Genomic DNA, 25839 nt, shown 5'->3' with positions numbered 1-25839 from the left:
ACTAGAACTGGCTATATGTTCTTTCAATCATTCCTGTTCCAATAAACAACTACAGTACTTTTGTTTTCTTCAGAAACACGAGTAAAGAAGCATTAAAAACAATACAGAACTGTATCGTTACCTTCATATGACTGAAATCGTCAGATCAGACACCTTTACAGCGACTGTAATGACTTGGAGCCCTGGTATAAGAACAAAGAACAAAGAAAATTACAGGAGAGGAACAGGCCCTTCGGCCCTCCAAGCCTGCGCCAATCCAGATCCTCTCCCTAAACCTGTCGCCAATTTTCTAAAGATCTGTATTCCTCTACTCCCTGCCCTTTTGTATATCTGTCTGGATACATCTTAAATGATGCTATCGTGCCTGCCTCTACCACCTCTGCTGGCAATGCGTTCCAGGCCCCCACCACCCTCTGTGTAAAGAACGTTCCATGCATATCTCCCTTAAACTTTTCCCTTCTCACCTTGAATTTGTGACCCCTAGTAATTGACCCCCATTCTGGGGAAAAACAGTTTTGCTATCTACCCTGTCTGTACCTCTCACAATTTTGAAGATCTCAATCAGGTCCCACCTCAACCTCCGTCTGTCTAATGAAAATAATCCTACTCAAACTCTCTTCATAGCAGGCAACATCCTGGTGAACCTCCTCTTACCCTCTCCAATGCATCCACATCCTTCTGGTAATGTGCCGACCAGATGCAACAATATTGTATGACAGTTCCAGTTTCAAACATAACATCTTCAGTACATTCACGGTGTTCCCTTAGTGTATTTCCATTAAGCTTTCACTTATTTGTTGAAAATGACCCATTCCTCCATGAAACTCATTAAGATTTGTTATTCTATTTACTGAACATTCTTTTAGCTACAACAAAATCTTGTGTACTTCCTATTTTGTTGAATAGAATTGGTAAATATGATACCCTGTGCTTACATATTGCCAAGGTGAGGAAGCTAATTCAGAGTCCTTTGTCCAAAATTTAATAATTTTACAGACTTCTGTTCTCCACCTTCTCAGTTTTCTCTTCTTCAATATAGAAAGGGCTCAATGTAGAGGAGGGAACAATCCATCCTCATGCATCATTCACTTCAATTCAAGATCAAAGATCTCACACTTATACTTAACAATTTCCCAATTCTTGAAATAGAGAAACTAAACCTGGTGAGTACTGCCAATATGTAATTTGAAGTGATCTCTCTGGATTTAAGTTACTCCTTTTGCTATGCATTCCAACACACCTTTAACAACATGGGAACTTTGTACTAATGGTTTTAGTGACCTATCCAAGAAACCATTTAGAATTTACTCCTGTTCTAATAGCTTGAATAATTCCCTTAAACTTGCAATCCAAATCAGCCTGACCTCATAACAATGTATTTCCCATGCACTAATGTGCACCAGCAATGTCTTCACCAACTGAGCAATCTTGTCACAATGCTTTTAAATGTGTGCAGATTGATTTTCATTATCTGCTGCTGCTCTAACTGAAGTCTCATCTGTAAATGTGGAGAATTAGAATATAATTTCTTCCCCTAGATCATGTCATAAAATATCAATAATAATGGCCCCAATACAGAAACATAAATGATACTTCACTGGTATCTGGCTGTTAAACACATGTTTGTGCATGATTTCTGCTTATTATCAATCAATAGTCCATTTCTCAGACCGTTACAATTTATTTTCATTAGTGTTTTGCTCTTGGATTTTATGAAGTACTTTATCATATTTGTCAAATCCCTCCATCTACTAGATCTGCCATTTTCTCAAATAAATAATTAAATATTACTAGTTCCTTATAAATCAATGGTAACTATCTTGGATTGGCTCATTCTGTTCTAAGATATTCTGTTTCTGTGTTGTATGACTCCATGACACTATCTTGAAATACATTCCTAACAATAGAAGTAAAGTTTACAGCTTAATAGTTGAACACATTCTCCTTCAAATATTTTTTTGAAGATTGAACTCATATGAATAATTTCCCAATCCTCGAGGATTTTCCAAGACCTGTGAACTCTGAAAATATTCCAGAAAGGACAAAATTAAATCAAATTCTTCAATTATCAAAAATTCTTCAATTGACTGTTGAGGTGAAGTTGCTTCTAAATGTTCATATAAAAGTCCCTCTGTCCATAATGCCCAGTTGATTCTCTAAGTGAGTTATTTGAACTAATCCTAATACCATACCATATCATAATTTCAATCCACATAGAATTGTTGCTTTAAACACTTAACTCTGAATTTTCTTGACAATCGAGAACTTGTGCATCATGACGAAGAGAGCAGCTAACTCCCAAATGTGGAAATACTGTCCCCAAGCACGTTGTCACAGGGGAGGGACAGATTTTAAGTTAAATTTCCATGCTTTACAGAGGGGGGGCAGTTACATTTGTTTGACCTTATTTTCACTGGTAGAAAACATGAGGTGTGCTCTTTATACCTCATAGAAAGAAAGTCTAAAGCTGCCAGACCCTCCAGAAGGATATGTTACCCTTTTGGACATTGTCCCTTAGAGGTGGTGATATTCTATTTGGAAGAGGTAAGGTACCCTTTGGAAGAAAAGGTTAATGTGCCCTTTGGGATTGTTAAAGTTAGACGTGATTCTATGTGAAAAGTACAAACTCATTGGAATTGTCAAAAGGAACGTTTTCTCTTTAAATATTTTACACAAAAGCTGCCTGGTAGATAAAGCAATGTTCACTATTTGTGGATATAAACCTGAGCACTAGCATCTTTACTAGGTTAATGCCAGATGATTGATTTCATAACCTTCCATTATCACAGTGTGGTACTTCTCAACTCACAGTCTGATTCATAGATCCAAGTGTTTATTAACTTTTGCAAATGGAACAATGAATTTCAATACTTGTTTTTATAAGGGGTAAAAGAAACTCCAATGCAGTGAATGAGTTTTTATCAGAAGTGAATTCGTCAATAGACTCTTAAGAACTTTATTTCAGCATATGTCTTGAGATCTGCCCACTGTGGATAGTGGGTCAGTTGTCATGGTAGGTGTTCAGGCACAGGCATGGATTGGTATGATTTGGTACAAAAGGTCCATTGTAGGTGGGTAAAGAGTATATGGTTTGTCATGGAGGTTATAGGGGTTTATGGTAGGGGAACGGAACGGTTTATGGGAGGGGAACAGAAGGGCACAGGCTGCCATACAACCATATGAAATGGGCAGAGGGTGATGAGTTGGCCTGGAGGATATGAGGAGTTGTGAGGGTGGGTGCAGGGCATTGATTAGCATGGGAGGGGATGAAGGTATGAGGGGTAGGGACTGGGGAATTGGAGGACTTTTGTATTCTTGATTTCTTGTTATATCCTCAACAATGTGCTGGTATACCAAAGTCTTCACCCCAGTCTGTCTCGACAATGAACAGCTTCCACACACACTTCCAGATCACCCACCATGATTCCCATTTTGTCTTTTTTCTCAGACCCAAGTGCTCTGCTGAACATAAATTTAGGACTGAGACAGCATTTTCTAAAGTTTACTTGTTGAGGCTGCCTACAGTAGAACTCAAAACATTCTAGCATTGATTCAGAGAATGGAATGCCACGACAGATGCAAAGGATCATTCCACTCACAACACAGGACACCTTCCTTTGGTATCCTTTCACTTAACTGTACAGTAAATCAGCAATCTCCATTATTAGCCAGGGAGTTGTCAAAGGATCCTGACACTTTATTATGTGACAACAAAAACAGAAATTGCTGGTTAAATTCAGCAGCATCTGAGGAGAGAAATCAGAGCGAACATTTCGAGTCCAATAACTCTTCTTTAGAACCTATATTGCACTCCTACAACCCAACTTTCTTCCAGTTAAGATGTTGAAGGGCATAGTCTGCTTCATATAGAACCTGGATTCAAAAAGTGCTGATTTTTTTTGCAATATGTATAGAGTCTTTCGAAAATGTTGTGGAGAGAAATTCAAAATTTCTGCATTGATATGCATTTACATTTTAGCACCTCAGCAAAGCTTTATAAATCAGTGAAATATATCAAGATCCTGTCTTCCCAGAAGAATCTTTTGAGAGTGGGTGATGGATGTTCACTTGTAATTGAATTTAGATTGATGGCCAAAAGTCTTCTGGGAACAATTCCAAAGACACTGTATTCTAATTAGTTTTCATCAAAATACCTAGACAGTACTTCACATGGTCACTACTCTCTGAAAGCAGATGTGGACATTTCTCGAAGTATTTTTCCCTGACATCATGCTGCAACCAAGTAGAAAATGAGGGAAAAAAATGCAAAATTTCAAAACTATGTTGAAGAACTGTACCTCTTGTACAGATCTGTTTTTTGGAAGTCTTGATGTGGCAATCATCTAGCATTCATGAAGATGTTTGGACTATATTTTTAATATCATCCTGGGAACCTTGTTCATCTATTGAAGCATTGATATGTAGCTTAAAAAGAAATATTTGAATAACAGACAGTTGTTATTGATATCAGGAAATCTCAGCGAAATTCCTCATTTTAAAAAAGTTGTAATCGTGAAAGGATTATACATGTAGCACAGATCAGGAAGAATGACTTTGTTATTTCTGGCGTGACCAATATATTGAATGATAATATGAAATTTATGAAGCTTAGAATACCTTCTCTTTTTTGTCTTCTCCTCTGAGGTTTACTACTGTATCATTCAGCAGTGTATGGACACAGAGACATTGCTTGTATGCAGCATATCAATTGCTGTCACAGGGAGTATATTCAGGCTTTTTTGTCGTATTCTGTAAGCTTTGATTTCGGATGATGGCTTTACATCCTTGAAGCAACTCTTCAAGGCATTTTTCTCAAGCAACCATCCTCAATGTTCAAGTTTTAAAATAATTTACTGAACTCAGTCTGGCTTTTAGGAAGAAAACAGTCAAACATGTCACATAATGCAATGCACTATTATTTACTTCCCTTCGAGAAGCTTATAATTTAGGAGTTAGTCAATCCTTTGGAAGGTGGATCTTCCACACCTCCACTGCCCCATAGAAAATAAGATAGAATGTAGAACATAGAACATTACAGCACAGTACAGGGCCTTCGGCCCTCGATGTTGCGCCAACCTGTGGAACTAGTCTGAAGATCATCTAACCTACACTATTCCATTCTCATAATTATGCCTATCCAATGACCATTTAAATGCCCTTAAAGTTGGTGGGTTTACTACTGTTGCAGGCAGTGCGTTCCACGCCCCTCCTACTCTCTGAGTAAAGACACTACCCCTGACATCTGTCCAATATCTATCACCCCTCAATTTAAAGATATGTCCCCTCATGCTAGCCATTTCCATCCGAGGAAAAAAGGCTCTCACTGTCCACCCTATCTAACCCTCTGATTATCTGATATGTCTCAATTAAGTCACCTCTCAACCTTCTTCTCTCTATTGAAAACAGCCTCAGGTCCCTCAGCCTTTCCTCATAAGACCTTCCCTCCATATCAGGCAACATCCAAGTAAATCTCCTCTGAACACTTTCCAAAGCTTCTGCATCCTTCAATAATGCAGTGACCAGAACTATACGCAATACTCCAAGTGCGGCCACACCAGAGTTTTGTACAGCTGAAGCATGACCTCATGGTTCTGAAACTCATTCCCTCTACCAATAAAAGCTAACACACCATATACCTTCTTAACAACCCTCTCAACCTTGGTGGCAACTTTCAGGGAGCTTTGTGCATGGATACCGAGATCTCTCTGCTAAGATCTCCACAGATCTAAGTGATTTCAGTATCCAATATTCATTGGGTGGTTCAGAAATCAGCCAGCTGCATCAATTGTCACATTAGTCAGACATATTCCTCAGACATGTCTGCCTGTTACTGCAACTCTGAATTGTTAGAACAGGTCTAACGTAATACTTGCACCAAATAGCTGAGGGCATTTCTGGGTTGGATCTGCTGCTGGACAGTCTACACTCACCTAACTTCTAGATTTCTGAAAATAGATTGAAGGATCTGGTTCAGATGGGTTCCAACTGAATTGCTCATGTTATGATTTTCATATGGCACTGAAATGATTAAGAAAACCTGTCTTCTTCATCATCTCCTGATTTTTCTGTCAATATTCACCATGAGGAAGATAAGTTTAGTGACTGTGCAAAGTGTCAGCATTTCTTCCTGTCATACTTGTTGGATAGAAACCGAGAGGACTGCAGATGCTGTAAATCAGAAACAAAAACAGAAGTTGCTGGAAAGGCTCAGCAGGTCTGGCAGCATCTGTGCAGAGAAATCAGAGTTAACATTTTGGGTTGAGCGACTCCTGAGGAAGGGTCTCTCAACTTGAAGCATTAACTCTGATTTCTCTCCACAGATGCTGTCAGACCTGCTGAATTTTTCGAGCAGTTTCTATAATTATTGGATACCATGGCTTATGTTGTCTTTCACATGTCATGTTTTGGAAAGGAATTCAGGATTAGTATTGTTTGGCTACATGATTGGATTAGATTAGATTAGATTACTTACAGCATGGAAACAGGCCCTTCAGCCCAACAAGTCCACACCGACCCTCTGAAGAGCAACCCACCCAGACCCCTTCACCTAACACTATGGGCAATTTAGCATGGCCAATTCACCTAACCTGCACATTTTTGGACTGTGGGAGGAAACCGGAGTACACGGAGGAAATACAAGCAGACACGGGGAGAATGTGCAAACTCCACACAGACAGTTGCCTGAGGTGGGAATTGAACCTGGGTCTCTGGCGCTGTGAGGCAGCTGTGCTAATCACTGTGCTGCTATGTGTGTTATGTTATTCAAACTTTTATAATTGAGTGGATTAGAAAACAACTCCTATTTCCTAATATAATTTTCATGGATATTTTTTATTTTGAAAGCTGTATAGTACCCAGCTAAAATGTTCCAGGGTTCCAAATGCATGAACCATCGACTATTGTGTTCATTTAACAATGCACATGGAAGCTACGCATGTTTGGCAAGGGAAAACATCATTAATGCCAGGTGAAATCATATTACTAATGATGTGAGTTCTGAAGCAAAGTAGAGACTTTCTAGCTCCACTGGAGCAGTTGCATTTAAAATAAAAATATTCACAGTATATCTTAACACGTTGCAACCCAAAAGGACTTCCTAAATGGGAAAGAGTATAAAGTGAAGTATGAAGTTCTTGGAAGAATCACAATAACAAAATGAAGCCGTCTTGGTCGAAGCATCACCAAGAATTTTAGAACAATTGATCCAATTGTTCACACCTAGATTAGCTATGGGGGAATATGGGGTTACAAGGATAAGGGAGGGAGGGAGTCTGGGTGGTGATGCTCTTTGGACAGTCAGTGTGGTCTAGACGGGCCGAATGACCTGCTTCCACACTGAAGGGATTCTATGAATATCACGTTTTGTGGTCTCACTTCCACTGCTCCAAGGCAAAACCAGTTAGCTTCATTGTTTTCTCTCACCATTTCATTACAAACTGGCCAGCTGAATGAAGCAATTGCTACGGTGTTAGCGTTGCACTATAAAAAAACTTGCATAACTGCTGACTTTAAAGGATTACAGTTTCATGCCTTTAATATTTCTAAAATGTTTTCTAAAAATTGTATACTGCTAAAGTAAATTTTTAATAGAATAGTATTACTACAGTGCAGAAAGAGGCCATTCGGCCCATCAGGTCTGCACTGACCCTCCAAAGAGCATCCCACCCAGACACAGACCCCCAACCATATCAGCATTTCCCCACATTCCCTATGGGTAACCCATCTAGTTTGCACATTCCTGAACACTATGGGCAATTTAACATGGCCAATTCACATGACCTGTACATCGTTGGACTGTGGGAGGAAACCAGAGCACCTGGAGGAAACCCACACAGACACGGGGAGAATGTGCAAACTCCACACAGTCGCCCGAGGCTGGAGCTGAACCCAGGTCCCTGGTACTGTAAGGTAGCAGTGCTAACCATTGAGCCACCCTCTATGATTATTTATGTTTTGTATTTTAATGTTACCTGCTTGTTTAAATATTGAATTATTGAAAGTAAACAGCAGAATGAGCTGAAATGAAAGACATAGGCATATGAAAAGTTCAATTCAGCCAAAATTTAAATGAATATTCAAAACTTAGTTATGTCTCTTATTGTTTTAGTGGTAACTATCTTTTTTGCCTTCCTCTTGAATCCGAACTTTTTAAAGTAATTCTATTAAATCCACATTAACTCCCATTTTCTGGAATTTGATTATTTGTTTAAAACCCACAAGTTTATACTGAAGGGTGAAAGCCAGGTCAGAAGACTCTAGTTGCATATCTACAGTCTATCATCATCTCTTCTGACTCGATTCTTACTGATTAAGATCTGTTTCTTCAGCAAATCAACCTGGGAAATTTAATGGATTAAAAACGTTCGATAGATGCATTGTTGATTCGGAAAGAGTGGCGTTATCATTGTCATCATCATCATTAAGTAGGTCAAATGTAACTTTCCAAGCAGTATTCTTGGGCCATGCATTTCGTCAATAACTTTATTTGAAAACCAGGACAAGCTACAGAGGTGCACCTTAGTCGTGGATAAGGATATTCTTATGAGACATCTGGGAAGTAGCGAAGGATAAATGGAATAAGACTCATGTACCTACCTTTTATGTAGAATGTATTTTGCATCTCAAATCAGTTATCAAATGCCTAAATAATTTTAAAGGTACTTAACTGTTTAATCTGTCATCAGCAAGGTTCCAAAATCACTATCATCTGTTGCAAGCAGAACTATAATAGCAATGGACAATAGCCTGGCTATGGAGGAAGAAGCCAGCCTAGAAGGAAAAGCCAAATCAATGTGCAAACTCTGACCAGATGATCAAAACAGCAGTACTGTAAGGAAGAACTGACACACCCAGAATTCAACCAAGAGACATTCAACTCGATGTCTAGATTATACCTTTAAAAATAACCATACGCAACTACCAAGAAAGAAATTGAAAACAGCTTCTCCCTCATTCTCTTCGCTTCCCCAGCCAACATCAAAGTACATTTTTTGCTTCCTGCGTTTTTTTTTCTACCTGTTCAGAAATAAACGTCTGGACAAATTTGAAATACAATGAGTGCTATTTTCTGCTCCCTGGTGTGGCAGGAGCAATGACAAATCGGTGAAAAGAGATGGAGAGAATGAAAAGAATCAAAATCTTGATGTCAAGCAAAATCTTTGTGATTTTCTCATCAAATGGCATCTTCAGGGTTTCACTATTGGCTGTGACTGTCCTATTTCCATGTCAGTCCATGCTCATTAAGTCCCAACTTGTGTTATTTTTCTGCCATTTCCAATTTTCATCTCCTTTCCTGAGAAATGAAATGGTGCAAATTCTTGAAATGTGAACCAGAGGAGGTACCCAGCGGCTGCAACATATAGTATGTTTGTCCTGGCCATCAGAGCAATGCCGCTGCATGCTATCTGAGCACCATCATCCTCACTGACAAAACCCCAACAGCCTCCACAAATCATCAGAGCTGCTCTCAGGCTGACTTACACATCATTTCAGAGTTAGAATCATAGAATAGAGTCCTAGATTCCATACAGTGTGACAGCAGGCTATTCGGCCCATCGAGTGCACTGCGACCCTCGGAAGAAGATCACACCAAGACCTGCCCCCTTTACCCTATCCCCATAACTCTGCATTTCCTACGGCCAATCCACCAAATGTGCACATCTTTGGACAGTGGGAGGAAACTGGAGCACCCAGAAGAAACCCACTCAGATACAGGAAAAACATGCAAACTCCACATAGACAGTCACCCGAGGGCGAAATCGAACCCAGGTCCCTGGTGATGTAAGACAGCAGTGCTAACCACTGAGATACCGTGCCACTCCAGAGTTCAGGAACACCTATGGCCTGCATGCTTCTGCGAGCTCCCTTTGCAGACAGGAACACATGCATACATCACATGCACCAACACAGATGTATCTTACTTCATAACACTCACTCACTTTCCTGTCTATTTGGAGGCTACTAGCCTTTGTCTCCTTTACATTGCTTTCTTAATGCACACTCACTGACATCAGTTCTGATTTGCAGGCTGTCTTCCTCTGTAGCTTGCATTTCTTTCCAGTGCATTGGATGAGAGAAGCAGTTTGTCATACTGGGGAGCAGTGTACAGTCAAAGGTGTGGACGTGTTGCTGTGTGGCACCATACTACATAAATATTTCAGCTGCAGCATTTGACCAAGGTCAGTCCTGCTCCAAATCAGGTGTGAGCTGCTCAGGGATGCCAGGTACATCCATTAGGGTAGTGTAGAGACACTGCCTGGGCCGTGGGCCAGGTTTACCTGCAATGAGACAAAGGGAAGGATTGAGTATCACAGAGGTGAAAATGTGTTGCTGGAAAAGCGCAGCAGGTCAGGCAGCATCCAGGGAACAGGAGAATCGACGTTTCGGGCATAAGCCCTTCTTCAGGAATGAGGAAAGTTTGTCCAGCAGGCTAAGATAAAAGGTAGGGAGGAGGGACTTGGGGGAAGGGCGTCAGAAATGTGATAGGTGGAAAGAGGTCAAGGTAAGGGTGATAGGTCAGACTAGGGTGGGGGCGGAGAGGTCAGGAAGAAGATTGCAGGTTAGGAAGGCGGTGCTGAATTCGATGGATTTGACTGAGACAAGGTGGGGGGAGGGGAAATGAGGAAACTGGTGAAATCCGAGTTCACCCCTTGTGGTTGGAGGGTTCCTAGGCGGAAGATGAGGCGCTCTTCCTCCAACCGTCGTTTTGTTGTGGTCTGGCGATGGAGGAGTCCAAAGACCTGCATATCCTTGGTGGAGTGGGAGGGGGAGTTGAAATGTTGAGCCACAGGGTGGTTGGGTTGGTTGGTCCGGGTGTCCCAGAGGTGTTCTCTGAAACGGTCCGCAAGTAGCCGGCCTGTCTCCCCAATATAGAGGAGGCCACATCGGGTGCAGAGAGCAACACATTTTCAGCTCTGATCTCCAGCATCTGCAGACCTCACTTTCTTATCACAGAGGTGGCTGGGTCTATACTCGATGGAGCTTTGAAGGATGAGGGGAGGGATCTAATTGAAACTTATGGAATACTGAATGCCCTGGACAGAGTAGCTGTTGGGAAGATGTTTCCATTGGTAGGAGAGACTAGGACCAGAGGGCTACTTGCGGAGCGTTTCAGAGAACACCTCTGGGACACCCGGACCAACCAACCCAACCACCCTGTGGCTCAACATTTCAATTCCCCCTCCCACTCCACCAAGGATATGCAGGTCTTTGGATTCCTCCATCGCCAGACCACAACAAAACGACGGTTGGAGGAAGAGCGCCTCATCTTCCGCCTAGGAACCCTCCAACCACAAGGGATGAACTCGGATTTCACCAGTTTCCTCATTTCCCCTCCCCCCACCTTGTCTCAGTCAAATCCATCGAATTCAGCACCGCCTTCCTAACCTGCAAACTTCTTCCTGACCTCTCCGCCCCCACCCCAGTCTGACCTATCACCCTCACCTTGACCTCTTTCCACCTATCACATTTCTGACGCCCCTCCCCCAAGTCCCTCCTCCCTACCTTTTATCTTAGCCTGCTGGACAAACTTTCCTCATTCCTGAAGAAGGGCTTATGCCCGAAACATCGATTCTCCTGTTCCCTGGATGCTGCCTGACCTGCTGCGCTTTTCCAGCAACACATTTTCAGCTCTGATCTCCAGCATCTGCAGAACTCACTTTCTCCTCAAAGATTAGGACCAGAGGGCACAGCCTTAGAGTAAAGAGAAGACCTTTTCGAATGAAGATAAAGAGAAACTTCTTCAGCCAGAGAGTGGTGAATCTATGAAATTCACTGCCACACAAGGCTGTGGGGGTCAGGTCATTGAGTTTATTTAAGACTGAGTTAGATAGGTCTTTGGTTATCAAGGGGATCAAAGGTTACAGGGAGAAAGCGGGAGAATGGGGTTGAGAAACTTATCAGCCATGATTGAATGGAGAAGCAGACTGAATGGCTTAATTCCTGCTCCTATGCCTTACGGTCTTAGGAAAGCAGTCAGTGGTGATACGCCAGCAGGAAATGTGGTGAAGTGTAACCAGTGAGTGAGGATGACAGACGAAGGCAGGCAGGGATAGTAATTTGGGCGGGTAGGTAAAGGTAGGTGATAACCATTGAGTGGAAATAACGCATGCACTGTTCGAGTTGTGGGGGTCCATGAGGTTAGGTGAGGGGTGAGTGCAGTGGCCAAGTTAGAACAAGTACCGGCCCTGTGAGTGTGAGATAGCAGAGAAACGATGGTGCCACTTACCCTTGTAGAGCACTTTAGATCATTGACTTTCTTCCTGCACTGCCACGCAGTCTTGAGTTAGGCTCCAGTCTGTGTCCAGGTTGGGTTGGTCTGATGGTATGGCCTCCTGTGGCAGGCAGCAGGAACAAGGACTGCCCTTTGATTTACCGTGCCACCCACCCACACCTCCCAGCTCCCTATCCATGAAGCAGACATCAAGCTACACTTTGGCCTTGACCATATCGGTTTACACACAGTCCCAGCACCACAGTTTGTGCAGCATTTCCTAGTCGGCAAGATCTGAAGTGGTGTGCAACTTGGCTTTATTTATGCCACTGTCAGTACGATAGGCAGTGGCCAGCACTTCTGCCTCTCCAGCCTCATAATTCCTCAAGGAAACCACCCACCAGCCCAGTTGCATATTTAAAGAGGTGAAGACTTGAAGGTTGCGTGAGAAACGTTACACCAGGGCACACAGAACTAGGCTATGTGAATCTCATATGACAAAACACTTCAACTATGAACAGGAAAAATCCACGCAGTGTAACAAATGTATGTACCCGCAGAATAATGCTTTAAATGTTCTCATGATTGTCAGCACTCGTGTTGAATGGGACCTCTAATTCATAGCCAACGAACAATTATGAATGTATTCACTTTGGGTTTCAGTGGAATTTACATGAGATTCTGATAGCCCTCTACTTCCTCATGCTCATTTCGAGTTTGCCCTATAAATATAGCAGACACTTTTTGGCATAATGTTTTCCTTCTCAGGAGGCTGGGTATATCTTGATAGGAAGTAGTTGTGTCACAGGTTACTGGATTCACGGGAGCAGATCTGAGAAACAGCAACAAGTAATCTGAATCGCAGCCTCTCTCAATTCAGTCTGCAATCTGCTGAAAAAGATGAGGTTACTTAGCCAATCAGAGTTCTTGAATCTTTTACTGGTATTTTCAGTTTAATGAAGGTTAATCCAATGTGTTTTAACATATATCATAGGGTCATAGAGTTATACAGCACAGAAATAGACCCTTCAGTCCAACTAGTCTGCACTGACCATGTTCCGAAACTAAACTAGTCCCATCTGCCTGCACCTGGCCCATATCCCTCCAAACCTTTCATGAGCTTATCCAAATGATGGAACTGGACCTGCACCCACCATTCTCTCTGGCAGTCCATTCCACACATGAACCACTCTCTGTGTAAAAAAGTTGACCTCATGTCCTTTTTAAATCTTTCTTGTCTCAGCTTAAAAATATGCCCCCAGATTTTAAACTCCCGCACCTTAGGGAATGGACACTTGTCATTTACCTTATCTATGCCCCTCATGACTTTACAAACCTTAATAAGGTCACCCCTCCACCTCCTATGCTCCAGTGAAAAGGTCCCAGCCTTTCCAGTCTATTTTTACATCTCAAACCTTCTATTCCTGGCAACATTCTGGTAAATCTTTTCTGAACCCTCTCCAGTTTAATAATATCCTTTCTGTAGCAGACTGACCAGAACTACGCACAGTATTGCAGAGGAAGCCTCGCCAATGTCCTGTACAACCTCCACATGACGTCCCAACTCCTATACTCAAAGATCTGAGCAATGAAGGCAAGCGTGCTAAATGCTTTCTTAACCACCCATCTATCTTTCAAAGAATGATGTACCTGAACCCCTAGGTCTCTCTGTTCTGCAACACTATCTAGGGCCCTACCATTAATTGTATAACTCCTGTCCTTCTTTGTATTACCAATATGCAATACCTCACACTTGTCCAAATTAAACTCCATCTGTCACTTCTCAGCTCACTGACCCAAATTGTAATCTTAAGTCACCTTTTTCACTATCCACTATACCACTCACTTGATATCATCTGCAAACTTAATAGCCATGCATCCTATATTCTCATTCAAATTATTTATATAAATAACAAGCAATAGTGGAGACTTGGTGCAGATGCCTCTCAAAATGTTAGCTGCAGTTCAAGAAAGTTTCCAACATATCTACTTTTCAGCGGATAACAGTAAAAGTGCAACAGATTATGGAATAAATATTTCGTAGCTTACATACTTGGAACTGGTATTTGGGAGTTAGGTTACCTTGGGAAATCTCCAGAGGTTGAAAATCTTCCTGGTTTAGAATTAGGTTCTGTTGATGTTAGCTGACAGCATTTACCCTGTCAATTATTCTCTCCTGGAAATTTTCCAACATTCTTCCAGCAAGGGTGCCTAAATACTCAATAAAACAATCTTTCTTCACCACAATTTATTCAATATGACTTCAAGAGCACGATCCCTGAATCTGGATGCACAATAGCACAATAATGAACCATTTTCCACTGATACTGTAGCACCAATCCCATTCACTTTCTGTAGAGAAGAGAATCCTTTAAATAGCAGATGTAGAATTATAGGGAGACTGATTGAGCAAAATAAAATTAGCAGAATTTCCCAAGTTGCACCCCAGTTGAACTTTTATACCACTAGCTTGGATAGTTTAGGAACCAGCCAGAATATTAAAGGCTGCAGATGTACAAGTCTGGGTGAGTCTGATAGTTAATTAACTATCAGATAGTTAATTAGTCTCGATAGTTCATTAGTTTGATGTTCCACAGCATGATTTACTCTGCATCTAAAATTTTTCATTTGGGGAGTTTCTAATCTCATCTCATTGTCAGAGATAGTTCCAGATAGCATTTCCCCACATTGAGAACATTTCCAAAACTCCCTTCCAATTCAGTAATAGAGTTTGGGAGGAGAAAAATGAGTAGAATTTACAAAATTACAATATTTACAATATACAAATGAACAAAAATTATCATGAAAGGTATGAAACTTAAAAAGAAAATGTTACTGTACAGATTGAGGTTTGAATATTTACACAGAAGCATTACTGCACAACCTCAAATCAAATATGCTTTTTCCGTTGTCCTAAGTAAGCTCTGATTATCGCGTCTGTATCACAGGCAGCATATGCTCGAAGCAATATAAGCTCCACCCCAACCACAGTAATGCACTGTAATCACATCAGTTTCATCCCACAAAAACCATCCTTCCTGATCCACAGTCACATAGTTCCATTAGATTTTAACCATAGTTGACATTCCTAAATACTACAATGCCAGACTAAAGTAGGACAAATCCCTCTGTCCGTGGGGATGCCTGATCTCCAAACAATGCAACTACCCAACACTTCAACTATCCTGTGCTCCCTGTGTGGCAGAGTCTGCAAGTCATGTATGTTATAGCCATCTCAGAGCTCATTAAATTGGAATGGACTGCGTAAGGAGAAGGTGGCCAAAATGAAGACTGAAATAAATGAAAAAAAAGGAAGAACTAAATTATGAATGCTAAAAGAGTCAACATGTAATAAGCTTAAAGAGTTGAAGCAGTTCTCAGTATATTTTCAGGTCCTATCCATATCTATTGCAAATTTTGTTCAGACTTTGTCATGGGGTTACATTTTAGCATGCTACAATAAAGGGAGACTAAACTGGTGGAAGATAGGGGGAGAGAGGACACATCTGATATAAATATCTATGTAACTGCTTCCAATGTGGCTGCAATTCATTTGATGTAGCTTCCAATTCAACTGGCAGGACTATAAACTCAACTAGAAAGATGGTTAAAGGGCAATTCAAACAATTCAGTATCCCACCAGATTTTTCTGTTACATGAATCTGAAGTTTTTGCAAAAATAAGAAACACAATATTTCCTAACAGTTAAGGGGCAGGGTGGGGGAGCAATCTGTGAGTATTTTGAAACAGCATCCATGTGGTGTCAAACACCATTTGACTGTTCCTTTAGCAGCAGTAGGCTTGCAGCTTTCCAGTGGAAAATTCTGATTAATGGAGAAATTTGAATGTAGATTGAAAGCTGTCCAACATACCCACTTTACAGGGTAAGTGGGACTATTAATAAAGGCTGTAGTCACTAATGTCAGCAGGCCAGGAACTCATTGTGTAATTCCTGAACTATTTTAAATGCCATAAAGCACAACTAAATGAAACCATTCTTTTGTAGTATAAAGTGACTTGCAATTGTTTCCCAGATGCTAAATCCAAGGTGAAGTGTTAGTGGCTGTGGGCTCCTTTCCTTCACACTTTGGACTTTTACCACAAGTGAATGCAATAAAGACATCGTGATTCTGTTTAAAGTTCATCTTAAATGGTCAGCAGGTCTCTTGTATATAAGGGACAACTTTGTAAAGTGACCGTTTCAATTTGCCATTTTGACTTTTCCAGCAGATTTGCGTCCTCTGCTCCTTCTCCTCATCACATCAGTCCCAGAAGAATTGCAGCAGCTCCACCCCTGATGCACAGAAGGACATCACAGCCACCCCAAGTACAACAGTTTTCAGGGTCCCACCTCAAACCATACCCACCCATCACAGCTTCTTCCGCACAACCAAGCAGTATCCATGTCCAAGGTAAGAAACAATGACCACAACATGAGAAATTCTGGTAAATTCACAACAGGAACCTCGTTGAAAAATGCAATGTTCTGTAATGTCTTTCTGAAAACTGATTTCAACTTCCAGAGGTGAGTTACCAGAGGTGCAATATTCCGAGCCTTGGAAGTGCATTTGTAGCCACATATTTATATGGCAATTCTAGTTGAGTTTCTGATCAATGGTAACCCCAAGGATGTTGGTAGTAGAGGATTCAGTGATAGTAACAGCATTGAATGTCAAGGGCTGGTGGATAGATTGTTTCTTATTGGAGATGGTCATTGCCTGGCATATGTTTGGTGCAAATGTTACTTGCCTCTTGTCAGTCCAAGCCTGGACATTGTCCAAATCTTGTTGGTTTTGGACATGGACTGCTTCAGTATTTGAGGAGTCACAAATGGTGCTGAACATTGTGCTATCATTAGGGAGTATCCCCACTTCTGACCTTATGATGGAGGGAAGGTCATTGATGAAGCAACTGAAGATGGCTGGGCCTAGGACACTCCACTGAGGAACTCCTGCAGAGATGTTCTGGAACTGAGATGACTGACCTCCAACAACTACAACCACCTTCAATGTGTCAGTTAGAATGCCAACCAATGGAGAGTTTGCCCCCTGATACCCATTGATTCCAGTTTTGCCAGGGCAAATTGTTGAATGCAGCCTTGATGTCAAAGGCTGTCCCTCTCCCCTCCCCTCTGGAATTCAGCTCCTTCGTCCATGTTTGAGCCAAGGCTATAATAAGATCAGGATCTGAGTGGCCCTGGTGGGACCCAAACTGGCCGTCACTGAGCAGGTTATTGCTGAGCAGGTGCTGCTTGATAGCTCTGTTGATGACACCTTCCATCACTTTATTGGTAATCAAAAGTAGACTGATGGGATGGTAATTGGTCGGGTTGGATTTGTCCTGCTTCTTACATATAAAACATACCAGCCATTTTCAGCATTGTGTTGTAACTGTACTGGATCAACTTGGCTAAGGGAGTGGCAAGTTCTGGGGCACACAGCCTTTGCAGTATCCAGTGTCTCCAACTGGGTGTCATGGTATCTTTCTTGATATCATTTGGAACAAATCAAATTGACTGTGATACTGGGCACCACTAAAGGAGGCTGTGTATATTGTTCAAATGCTTCAGTGTTATCGATTACACTGATGTCTTCGCCTCTTCCATTGAGGATGGAAATGTTTGTGCAACGGCATCCTCCAGTGGGTTGTTTCGTCCACAAACATTCACAATTAGATTAGACAAGACTGCAGAGCTTAGGTCTGATCTGTTGGTTGTGGGATCATTTAACTCTGTCTGTCACTTGCTGCTTTTGCTGTCTGGCACGCAAGTAGCCCTGTTTCGTAACTTCACCAGGTTGACACCTCATTTACACGTATTGCTGATTCTGCCACGGGCGTGCCCTCCCACACACCCCATTGAACCAGGGTTGATCCCTTGGCTTGATGCTATTGTCGTGTGGGCAATATTCCAAGTCATGAGGTTGCTGATTCAGTTTGAATACAATTGAGCCGTTGCTGATTGTCCACTGTGCCTCATGGATGCCCAATCTTGAGTTTGACATCTGTTCCATTTAGCACTGTTTGGTATCTCTGCCCTCTCAATTTGACAGAGTTGATTGTTCCTGATGAAGGGCTTTTGCCTGAAACGTCGATTTTCCTGCTCCTCGGATACTGCCTGACCTGCATCACTCTAATCTTGACTCTGATCTCCAGCATCTGCAGTACTCACTTTTGCAGAGCTGATTTGTCTCTCTATATGAACCTCTAAATGGAGACCTCACTTTTATTCAGCTGCCTCTCGATGTCTATCCCCTCTGCTATACGTTCTCCCCGTGTCTGCGTGGGTTTCCTCCGGGTGCTCCGGTTTCCTCCCACAGTCCAAAAGATGTGCAGGGTCAGGTGAATTGGCCATGCTAAATTGCCCGTAGTGTTAGGTTAGGGGTAAATGTAGGGGTATGGGTGGGTTTCGCTTCAGCGGGTCGGTGTGGACTTGTTGGGCCGAAGGGCCTGTTTCTACACTGTAATGTAATCTAATCTATAGGGAGGCTGAGGTGAAAAAAGCTGGGGTCACTGCTCGTGTTTTTCCAGCTGCTACAATTATCTTTCACCCTCTTCCTTCGTCAGTCAGATAGAGCTGTCCAAGCTGTAGGCAGTCGGTTGTGAGTTCTGGGTACAAAGAGGTCAGCCTGAAGCTAGGTGAAGTGCCAAACTGGTGAAGTGTCTCCCAGGAGGTTGGCAGCCACCTATCCAGCTGTGAAACCAGTCTCTCTGAGGGAGTGCTTTGAACACCAGGCTCTCAGCTGGCCATGACTGGAGCTCCTCAATGGAACTGATCCAGACTTCTCAGCTCATCAGTTTCACGAGATAACTCTTCCGACTGTCGGCTTACCTCGGTAACTCTGGAACCACATCACAAAGTTCGGCGCATGGGCTGTTAAATCCAGAATTGAGGATTAAAATAGCACTTTGTAAGTCAGAAGTCACACAACACCAGATATCATCCAACAGGTTTATTTAAAATCGAAGCTTTTGGAGCACTGCTCTTTTGTAACTATCTAGGTTTCCCAGCAGGCCTAAGAGAGCTGTCCACTCACCTCAAAACCTTTCTTGATAAGAGAAAAGGACATGATGTCAGAAACCTAAATGAATATCAGCTTTAGAGAATTTAACTTCCCACACACTTGTCTGTCTAAATACTGCTCCATAGGCAACATTTAAAGGGGTCTTCAGGCAGTGGAGTTTTAAAATGGTGAGGTAAAGACCTTTCTAATTCTATCAACAGCAGGTATCGTGTTGGAGAACCTTCCCAGCCACAGGCCAGTTGAGGGGATTTTACCGAAAACCAGTGGGCCCTCCTGCACACAGTAACTCTGGTGAGCTTCCTGCTAACTTAGGGGTCAGATCTTCCCCATGGACTCATAGTCCCAAGACTGAGAGAGATAGGCTCTTGAGTATCAAAGGGATCAATGGTTACGGGGAGAAAGCAGGAGAACGGGGCCAAGATTGAATGGCAGATCAGACTCGATGGGCTGAATGGCCTAATTTCAGTTCCTATGTCTTATGATCTTACGGTCTAATAGATCTACAGCCCAGAAAGAAGGCCCTTGGAAACATCACATCTGTGCCAGTCAGACACATCGACCTAACTATTTTAATCCCATTTTCCCCACCCATGTAGTATGGCCAAGGTACCTTGTAATGTGAAGACTCCTGAACTTTGATGAAATGGTCAATCCATTACTTTCTTTAAAATCAACAATTGAATTTTAGTCATTTACTCACTGCATGAAAACTGTAGTTATTAATAAATACAAAATGATCAGTCCAGTTGCTGATCCAACTGTTGTAATTAGAGAAAGGCGTATGTCTTTTTAAGAGTTTATGGCTTTTGGGTTGAGCTTCACTGCCCAGGCATGGACAGAAATTTTAATCATCCTTAGTTGAATCATCTCAATGCATTTGAGAGTGCACAATGGTTCTGTTTCATCGGTTTTGGTACATTTCCTAATATCAGGTGGCTGTGGGAAGCCAGTTCTAACAGTCACCATCTCCTGCAGTTCACTACCTTGCTGTTCCAACTTGTTTGGAATGATTTAAAGAGCTGTAGCCATGGTCACTGAAATTTCAGTTCAGTCCGATACCAAACAATAGTGACATTTATCTATCTCAATGTGCAGTCTTAAACTTGTCAGTTTAGTTTAAATTGGCTGTACGAGGCGAGAGTAGTTCCATAGCCAACACTCCTTTACAACAAAGAGCAGTAAACAGTTTTCCTGCTGAAGACGGGATGTCTTGGAAGCCTGTGTGAATCTCCAAGTGTTAGTGCTTAAATAACAAGCACTCATGAAATCAGTCCAAGATTGACTGTCCTCTGTACTCCATCAACTGCTTGTGTTTTGCAGCTGTGTTTCTTCATAAGAAGAATAAAAGGCTTTTAAATGATCATAACATCTTTCTGAAGGAATTAGGCTTCATCTCACAATTTCATGCAGTAACTCTGAAGGTTGCAGCACCATTTCCGTATTTAAAAAAACATTGCTAGCTAAAGTCTGAAAATTAAAGATTTTTTTCTTCAATCCTCTCCATTGTCTGATGTTGTGCTGTTATAATTAGCACACAAAATACAGTGTAAACAATATTTGTTGTTGCCACCAACATAGATGCTTTTTGTTCTGAATGTTCCAAACTAAACATTCAATGATTTGCAGTTTCAGTGATTGGATCAGGTTAACAGCCCCAATCAGAGAACTCACGCTCTATGAGGTCCACCTGGCTGCCCTCATTACCATCACCGTAGTTGGGTTGCTTTTAAGAAAAATAGAGTCATAGAGATGGGCAGCATGGAAACAGACCCTTCAGTCCAGAATTATTTTAAAATTTCAACGAATAGATTTGATGATGAATAAAATCACTTTGAAAATGTTTCTTTTTCAATTTACATTAGCGCTGTTGTACCAAGATATTTAGTCGTGGAGCTTACTCTTGCATTTACCACCACTACACATCAACTTAAACTGTATATGCACAAGCTGCTCAGGAGAAGTTAATAAGTCTTTCATTGCTTTTGTCCTCCCTACCTGTTGGCTGAAGACATCTAATTCCATTTTGGTGTAGCTTTTACAAGTAAACAGGGTGATGAAGAAGATATATGGGATGCCTGCCTCCATTGACCAGGGTGTGGAATATCAGACCAAGGAAGTCTTGTTACAGCTTTATAAAACATCGGTTAGGCCACGGATGGAATACTGTGTGTAGTACAGGTCGCCACACGATCAGAAAGACGTGATTACACAGGAGAGGGTACAGAGGAGGTTTACCAGGATGTTGCTTGGGATGAAAAGCCTCCATTATGAAGAGGGGCTGGATAGGCTGGGTTTGTTTTCCTTGGAGCAGAGGAGGCTGAGGGGTATTGTTTTTCAGTAATCGTCACACAGTCTGGAAGGAACAATGCCATTCTGACGGCATTGGAGGCAGAGTGGGAATTTGGTTCAAAAAGGAAGAAGTGCTTTTTGCTTACTATTTTTGCCTCATAGTTTGTAAGGTTTCTATTTGAAAAACAGGATAAATTGAAGCGCAGGATCAGGGGAAAGTGAGAACTGCGGATGCTGGAGATCAGAGTCAAAAAGTGTGGTGCTGGAAAAGCACAGCACACTCTCCTACTCCCCGGATGCAGCCTGACCTGCTGTGCTTTTCCAGCACCACCCTAATCTTGACTCTGATCTCCAGCATCTGCAGTCCTCACTTTCTCCTCCCTCTGATTCAGTCGTTGGTCAGGAAAAGGAGGGTGTGACTATGAGCGAGGCCAGTAGAGGGATGCAGGAGGTAATGCTGAAGAAGCCTCAGCCCTTGAGCTCGTCTAACAGGTTTGCTCCCTGTGTGGATGAGAGTGCGGGTTGGAGAGGGGTTGACCAAACTGACCATAGTGGTATAGGGAGCTTTTCAAGGAGTGGGGAGAAAAGAAAAATGTAGTTGTAATCAGGGATGGTATAATCAGGGGAATAGACACTACTCCCCATGGTCAGGAACGAGGGTCCCGAAGGCTGGGCTGCCTGCCTAGTGCCTGGATTCAGGATCTCTCACCCGACTGCAGAGAAACTTGGAGTGGGATGGGAAAGATCCAGTCATAGGTACCAATGATACAGGTAGAAAGAGGAAAGAGCTTCTGCTGAGGGAATATGAGCAGCTAGGAGCTAAATTAAAAAGCTAAACCATAAAGGTAATATTCTCGAGGTTACTGCCTGAGCCATGAGCAGGTTGGTACAGGTCAACAAGGTAAACACATGGCTCAAAGATTTGTGTCAGATATACCAATTCATGGGACATTGACACCAGTACTGAGGAAGGAGGGAGCAGTTCCGATGGGATAGGATCCACCTGAATCATGCTGGGACCAGGATCCTGGCAAATTGCATAATTAGGGCTGTGGATAGAGTTGTAAACCAAATACAGAGGAACCTCGATTATCCGGCATTCGATTATCTGAATATCAGATTATCCAGCAAGATCGCAAGGTCTCGATGCTCGGCTGAACTATGTTATCCGGCATTCGATTATCCAAATTCGTTTAACCGAGTGATATATTCCCCGCCTGTGTCCTTCGGATATTCGAGGTTCCTCTGCAGTGGAGTGTGGGTTCATATGTAGGAAAATTCTGGAAAAAGTTAAAAGAGGTGGGGGGCACTTAGCAGAGGTTATTAAAGTTTCCAGAACCAAGTAATAAGACAGAGAGTATGGAAAGGGATATCTTTGAGAAGGGAAGCAATCAAGGCAGGACTGTGGGTGCTGAACTTCAATACAGATTGTATATGAAACAAGCTAATTGAGTTTGTAATGCAGATTGAAATTGGTGGGTACAATGTGGGTATCACATAGAAATAGTTGCAAGACGATCAGGGCTGGGAACTAATTAATTGAGGATATTCATCCTGTTGGAAGGACAAGCAGATGGACAGATGGGCAGAGAGGGTGGGGTTGTCTTGTTAATAAGAAATGAAATTAAATTGACAGTAAGAAATGATATAGAGTCAGAAGGCGTAGAATCTGTGTGGGTAGATTTGAGGAGGCACAAAGGAAAAAGTACCCTGACAGCTGTACCCAGGATGTGGGGAAGAAAATAAACCAGGAGATAGAAAAGGCATGTAAGAAATCCAATAATCTTGGGGGACTTCAATATACAAATGGACGGGAAAACTCAGGTTGATGGCAGATCTCAAGAAAAGGAATTTGCAGACTGTCTACACAATGTTTTCTTTGGAGTAACTTGTGGTCGAGCCCCACTAGAAAACTGGCAATTCTGGATTTGGTGATGTATAATGAGGCAGATGTGATGAGGGAGCTGAAGGTAAAAGGATCCCTCTGGAGCAGTGACTATACTATGACAGAACTCACCCTATAATTTGAGGGGGAGAAGCTGGAATCAGATGTAAGGGAGTTGCAACTGAATAAAGGTAACTGCAACAATACAAGAGAGGAGCTGGCCAGAGTTTATTTGAAGGGAGGCCCAGCAGAGAAAACAGTGGAGCAGCAATAGCAGGAGTTTCAGGGTCTAATTCGGGAGGCACAGCAGAAATTCATCCCAAGGAAGAAGAAACACATTGAGGGGAGGATGAGGCAAACATGGCTGACAAGGGAAGGCAGGGACAGCATTAAAGCAAAAGTCTACAATGTGGTGAAGAATAGTGGGAAGCCAGAGGACTGGGGAACCTTTAAAAACTAGCAGAAGATAACTCGGAAAGCATAAGGGAAAGGCAAGATGAACTATGAGAGTAAGCTAGCTCATAACATAAAAGAAGATTGCAAAAATTTTTTTAGATATCTAAAAAGTAAGAGAGAGGCAATAATGGACATTGGACCACTGGAAAATGAAGTTGGAGAAGTAGTGATGGGGAGCAAAGAGATGGTGCAGGAACGGAATAGGTATTTCACATCAGTTCTCACAGAGGAAGACACCAGCCACACACCCAAACTTCAAGATAGTCAGGGGACAGAGGTGAGTGTTGTGGCCATCACTAAGGAGAAGGTGCTGGGGAGGCTGAAAGGTCTGAAGGTAGAAAAATCACCCAGAGCAGATGGACTACATCCCAGAACTCTGAAGGAGATAGCTGAGGAGATTGTAGAGGCATTGGTGGTAATCTTTCAGGAATCACTGGAGTCAGGGAAATTCCCAGAGGACAGAAAAATGGCTACTGTAACACCCTGTTTATAAAGGGAGGGAGACAGATGACAGGAAATTATTGGCCGGTTAGCCGGACCTCAATTGTTGGAAACATTTTAGATTCCATTATTAAGAGTTAGGTTGCGAAGTACTTGAAAGTACATGACAAAATAGGGCACCTAACATGGCTTTGTTGAGGGGAAGTCACACCTGATAAATCTGTTAGAATTGTTTGAGGAAATAACGAGCAAGTTAGACAAGGGAGAGCCAGTGGAAGTGATCTACTTGGATTTCCAGAAAGCCTTTGACAAGGTGCAGCACAGGAGACTGCTAAATAAGAAATGAGCCCATGGCGTTAGGAGCAAGATACCGACATGAATAGAGGATTGGCTGACTGGCAGAAGGCAGGAGTATGGATAAAGGCGTCTTTTACAGAATGGCAATTAGTGACTAGTGGAGTTCTGCAGGGGTCAGTGTTGGGACGACATCTATTCCCGTTATACATTAATGATCTGGACAAAGAATCTGAGGGCATTGTTTAAAGATGGCACAAAGATAGATGGAGGGACAGGTAATGTTGAGGAAGAAGGGAGGTTGCAGAAGGACTTGGACAGGCTAGGAGAGTGGGCAAAGAAGTGCTAAATGGAGTACTATGTGGGAAAGTGTGAGATTATGCACTTTGATAGGAAGAATAGAGGCATAGACTGTTTTCTAAATGGGGAAAGGTAACAGAAGTCTGAAACACAAAGGGACTTGGGAATCCTAGTTCAAGATTAACTGAAGGTTAGTATGCAGGTTCAGTTTGCAGTTAGGAAGGCAAATGCAACATTAGCATTCATTTTAAGAGGATGAGAAAGTGAGGACTGTAAATGCTGGAGATCAGAGTCATAAAGTGTGGCACTGGAAAAGCACAGCAGGTCAGTCACCATCCGAGGCACAGAAGAATCGATGTTTCAGGCGTAAGCCCTTCATCAGGAACTTCTTGACTCTGACATTAATTTTAAGAGGGCTAGGAAACAAGAGCAGGGATGTACTGCTGAGGCTATACGAGGCTCTGGTCAGATCGCATTGGGCCCGATATCTAAGGAAGGATGTGTTGGCCTTGGAGGGGGTCCAGAGCAGGTTTACAAGAATAATCCCGGGGATGAAGGGCTTGTTGTATTTGTGCAGCTGTGGACTCTGAGTCTGTGCTTGATGGAGTTTAGAAGGATGAGGGTGGGATCTGATTGAAACTTACAGAATACTGAGAAACCTGAATAGAGTGGATGTTGAAGAGATGTTTCCACTAGTGAGTGAGACTAGGACATAAGGGCACAGTCTCAGGGTGAAGGGACAACCCTTTAGAACTGAGATGAGGGGGAATTTCTTCAGCAAGAGGGTGGTGAATCTGTGGAACTCATTGCTGCAGAGAGCTGTGGAGGCCAAGTCATCGAGCGTCTGTAAGACAGAGATGCACGGGTTCTTCATTAGTAAGGGTTATGAGGGGAACGTAGAGGGATGGAGTTGAGAAACATGTCAGTCATGATTGAATAGC

The 25839-nt window shown here is 42.4% G+C and overlaps 1 protein-coding gene across 7 annotated transcripts in view; it reads left to right on the top strand.

Annotated features, from left to right (window-relative positions):
* LOC122564092 (zinc finger protein GLIS3-like) overlaps positions 1 to 25839 on the top strand; it is a 577543-nt gene that overhangs the window by 502199 nt on the left and 49505 nt on the right. For 5 of the 7 annotated variants that reach the window (XR_015759424.1, XM_087994473.1, XM_043718669.2 and 2 more), the window contains one exon: positions 16439 to 16623. Coding sequence is in view for 6 of the 7 variants with exons in the window: in XM_087994473.1 (XP_087850599.1) it covers positions 16439 to 16623 (185 nt within the window). In the remaining variant the exon portion in view is untranslated. Of the gene's footprint in view, positions 1 to 73; positions 1134 to 16438; positions 16624 to 25839 lie in introns of those variants that run through there. The other 2 variants (XM_043718678.2, XM_043718692.2) reach the window with 2 other exon arrangements.

Source organism: Chiloscyllium plagiosum, unplaced genomic scaffold, assembly GCF_037043375.1.
Source record: "Chiloscyllium plagiosum isolate Xiang-an unplaced genomic scaffold, Cpla_swu_hap1 HiC_scaffold_2, whole genome shotgun sequence".
NCBI classification, from domain to species: domain Eukaryota; kingdom Metazoa; phylum Chordata; class Chondrichthyes; order Orectolobiformes; family Hemiscylliidae; genus Chiloscyllium; species Chiloscyllium plagiosum.
The sequence above is the reverse complement of the archived record's forward strand: the minus strand, read 5'-3'. Positions and strand labels throughout refer to the sequence as shown.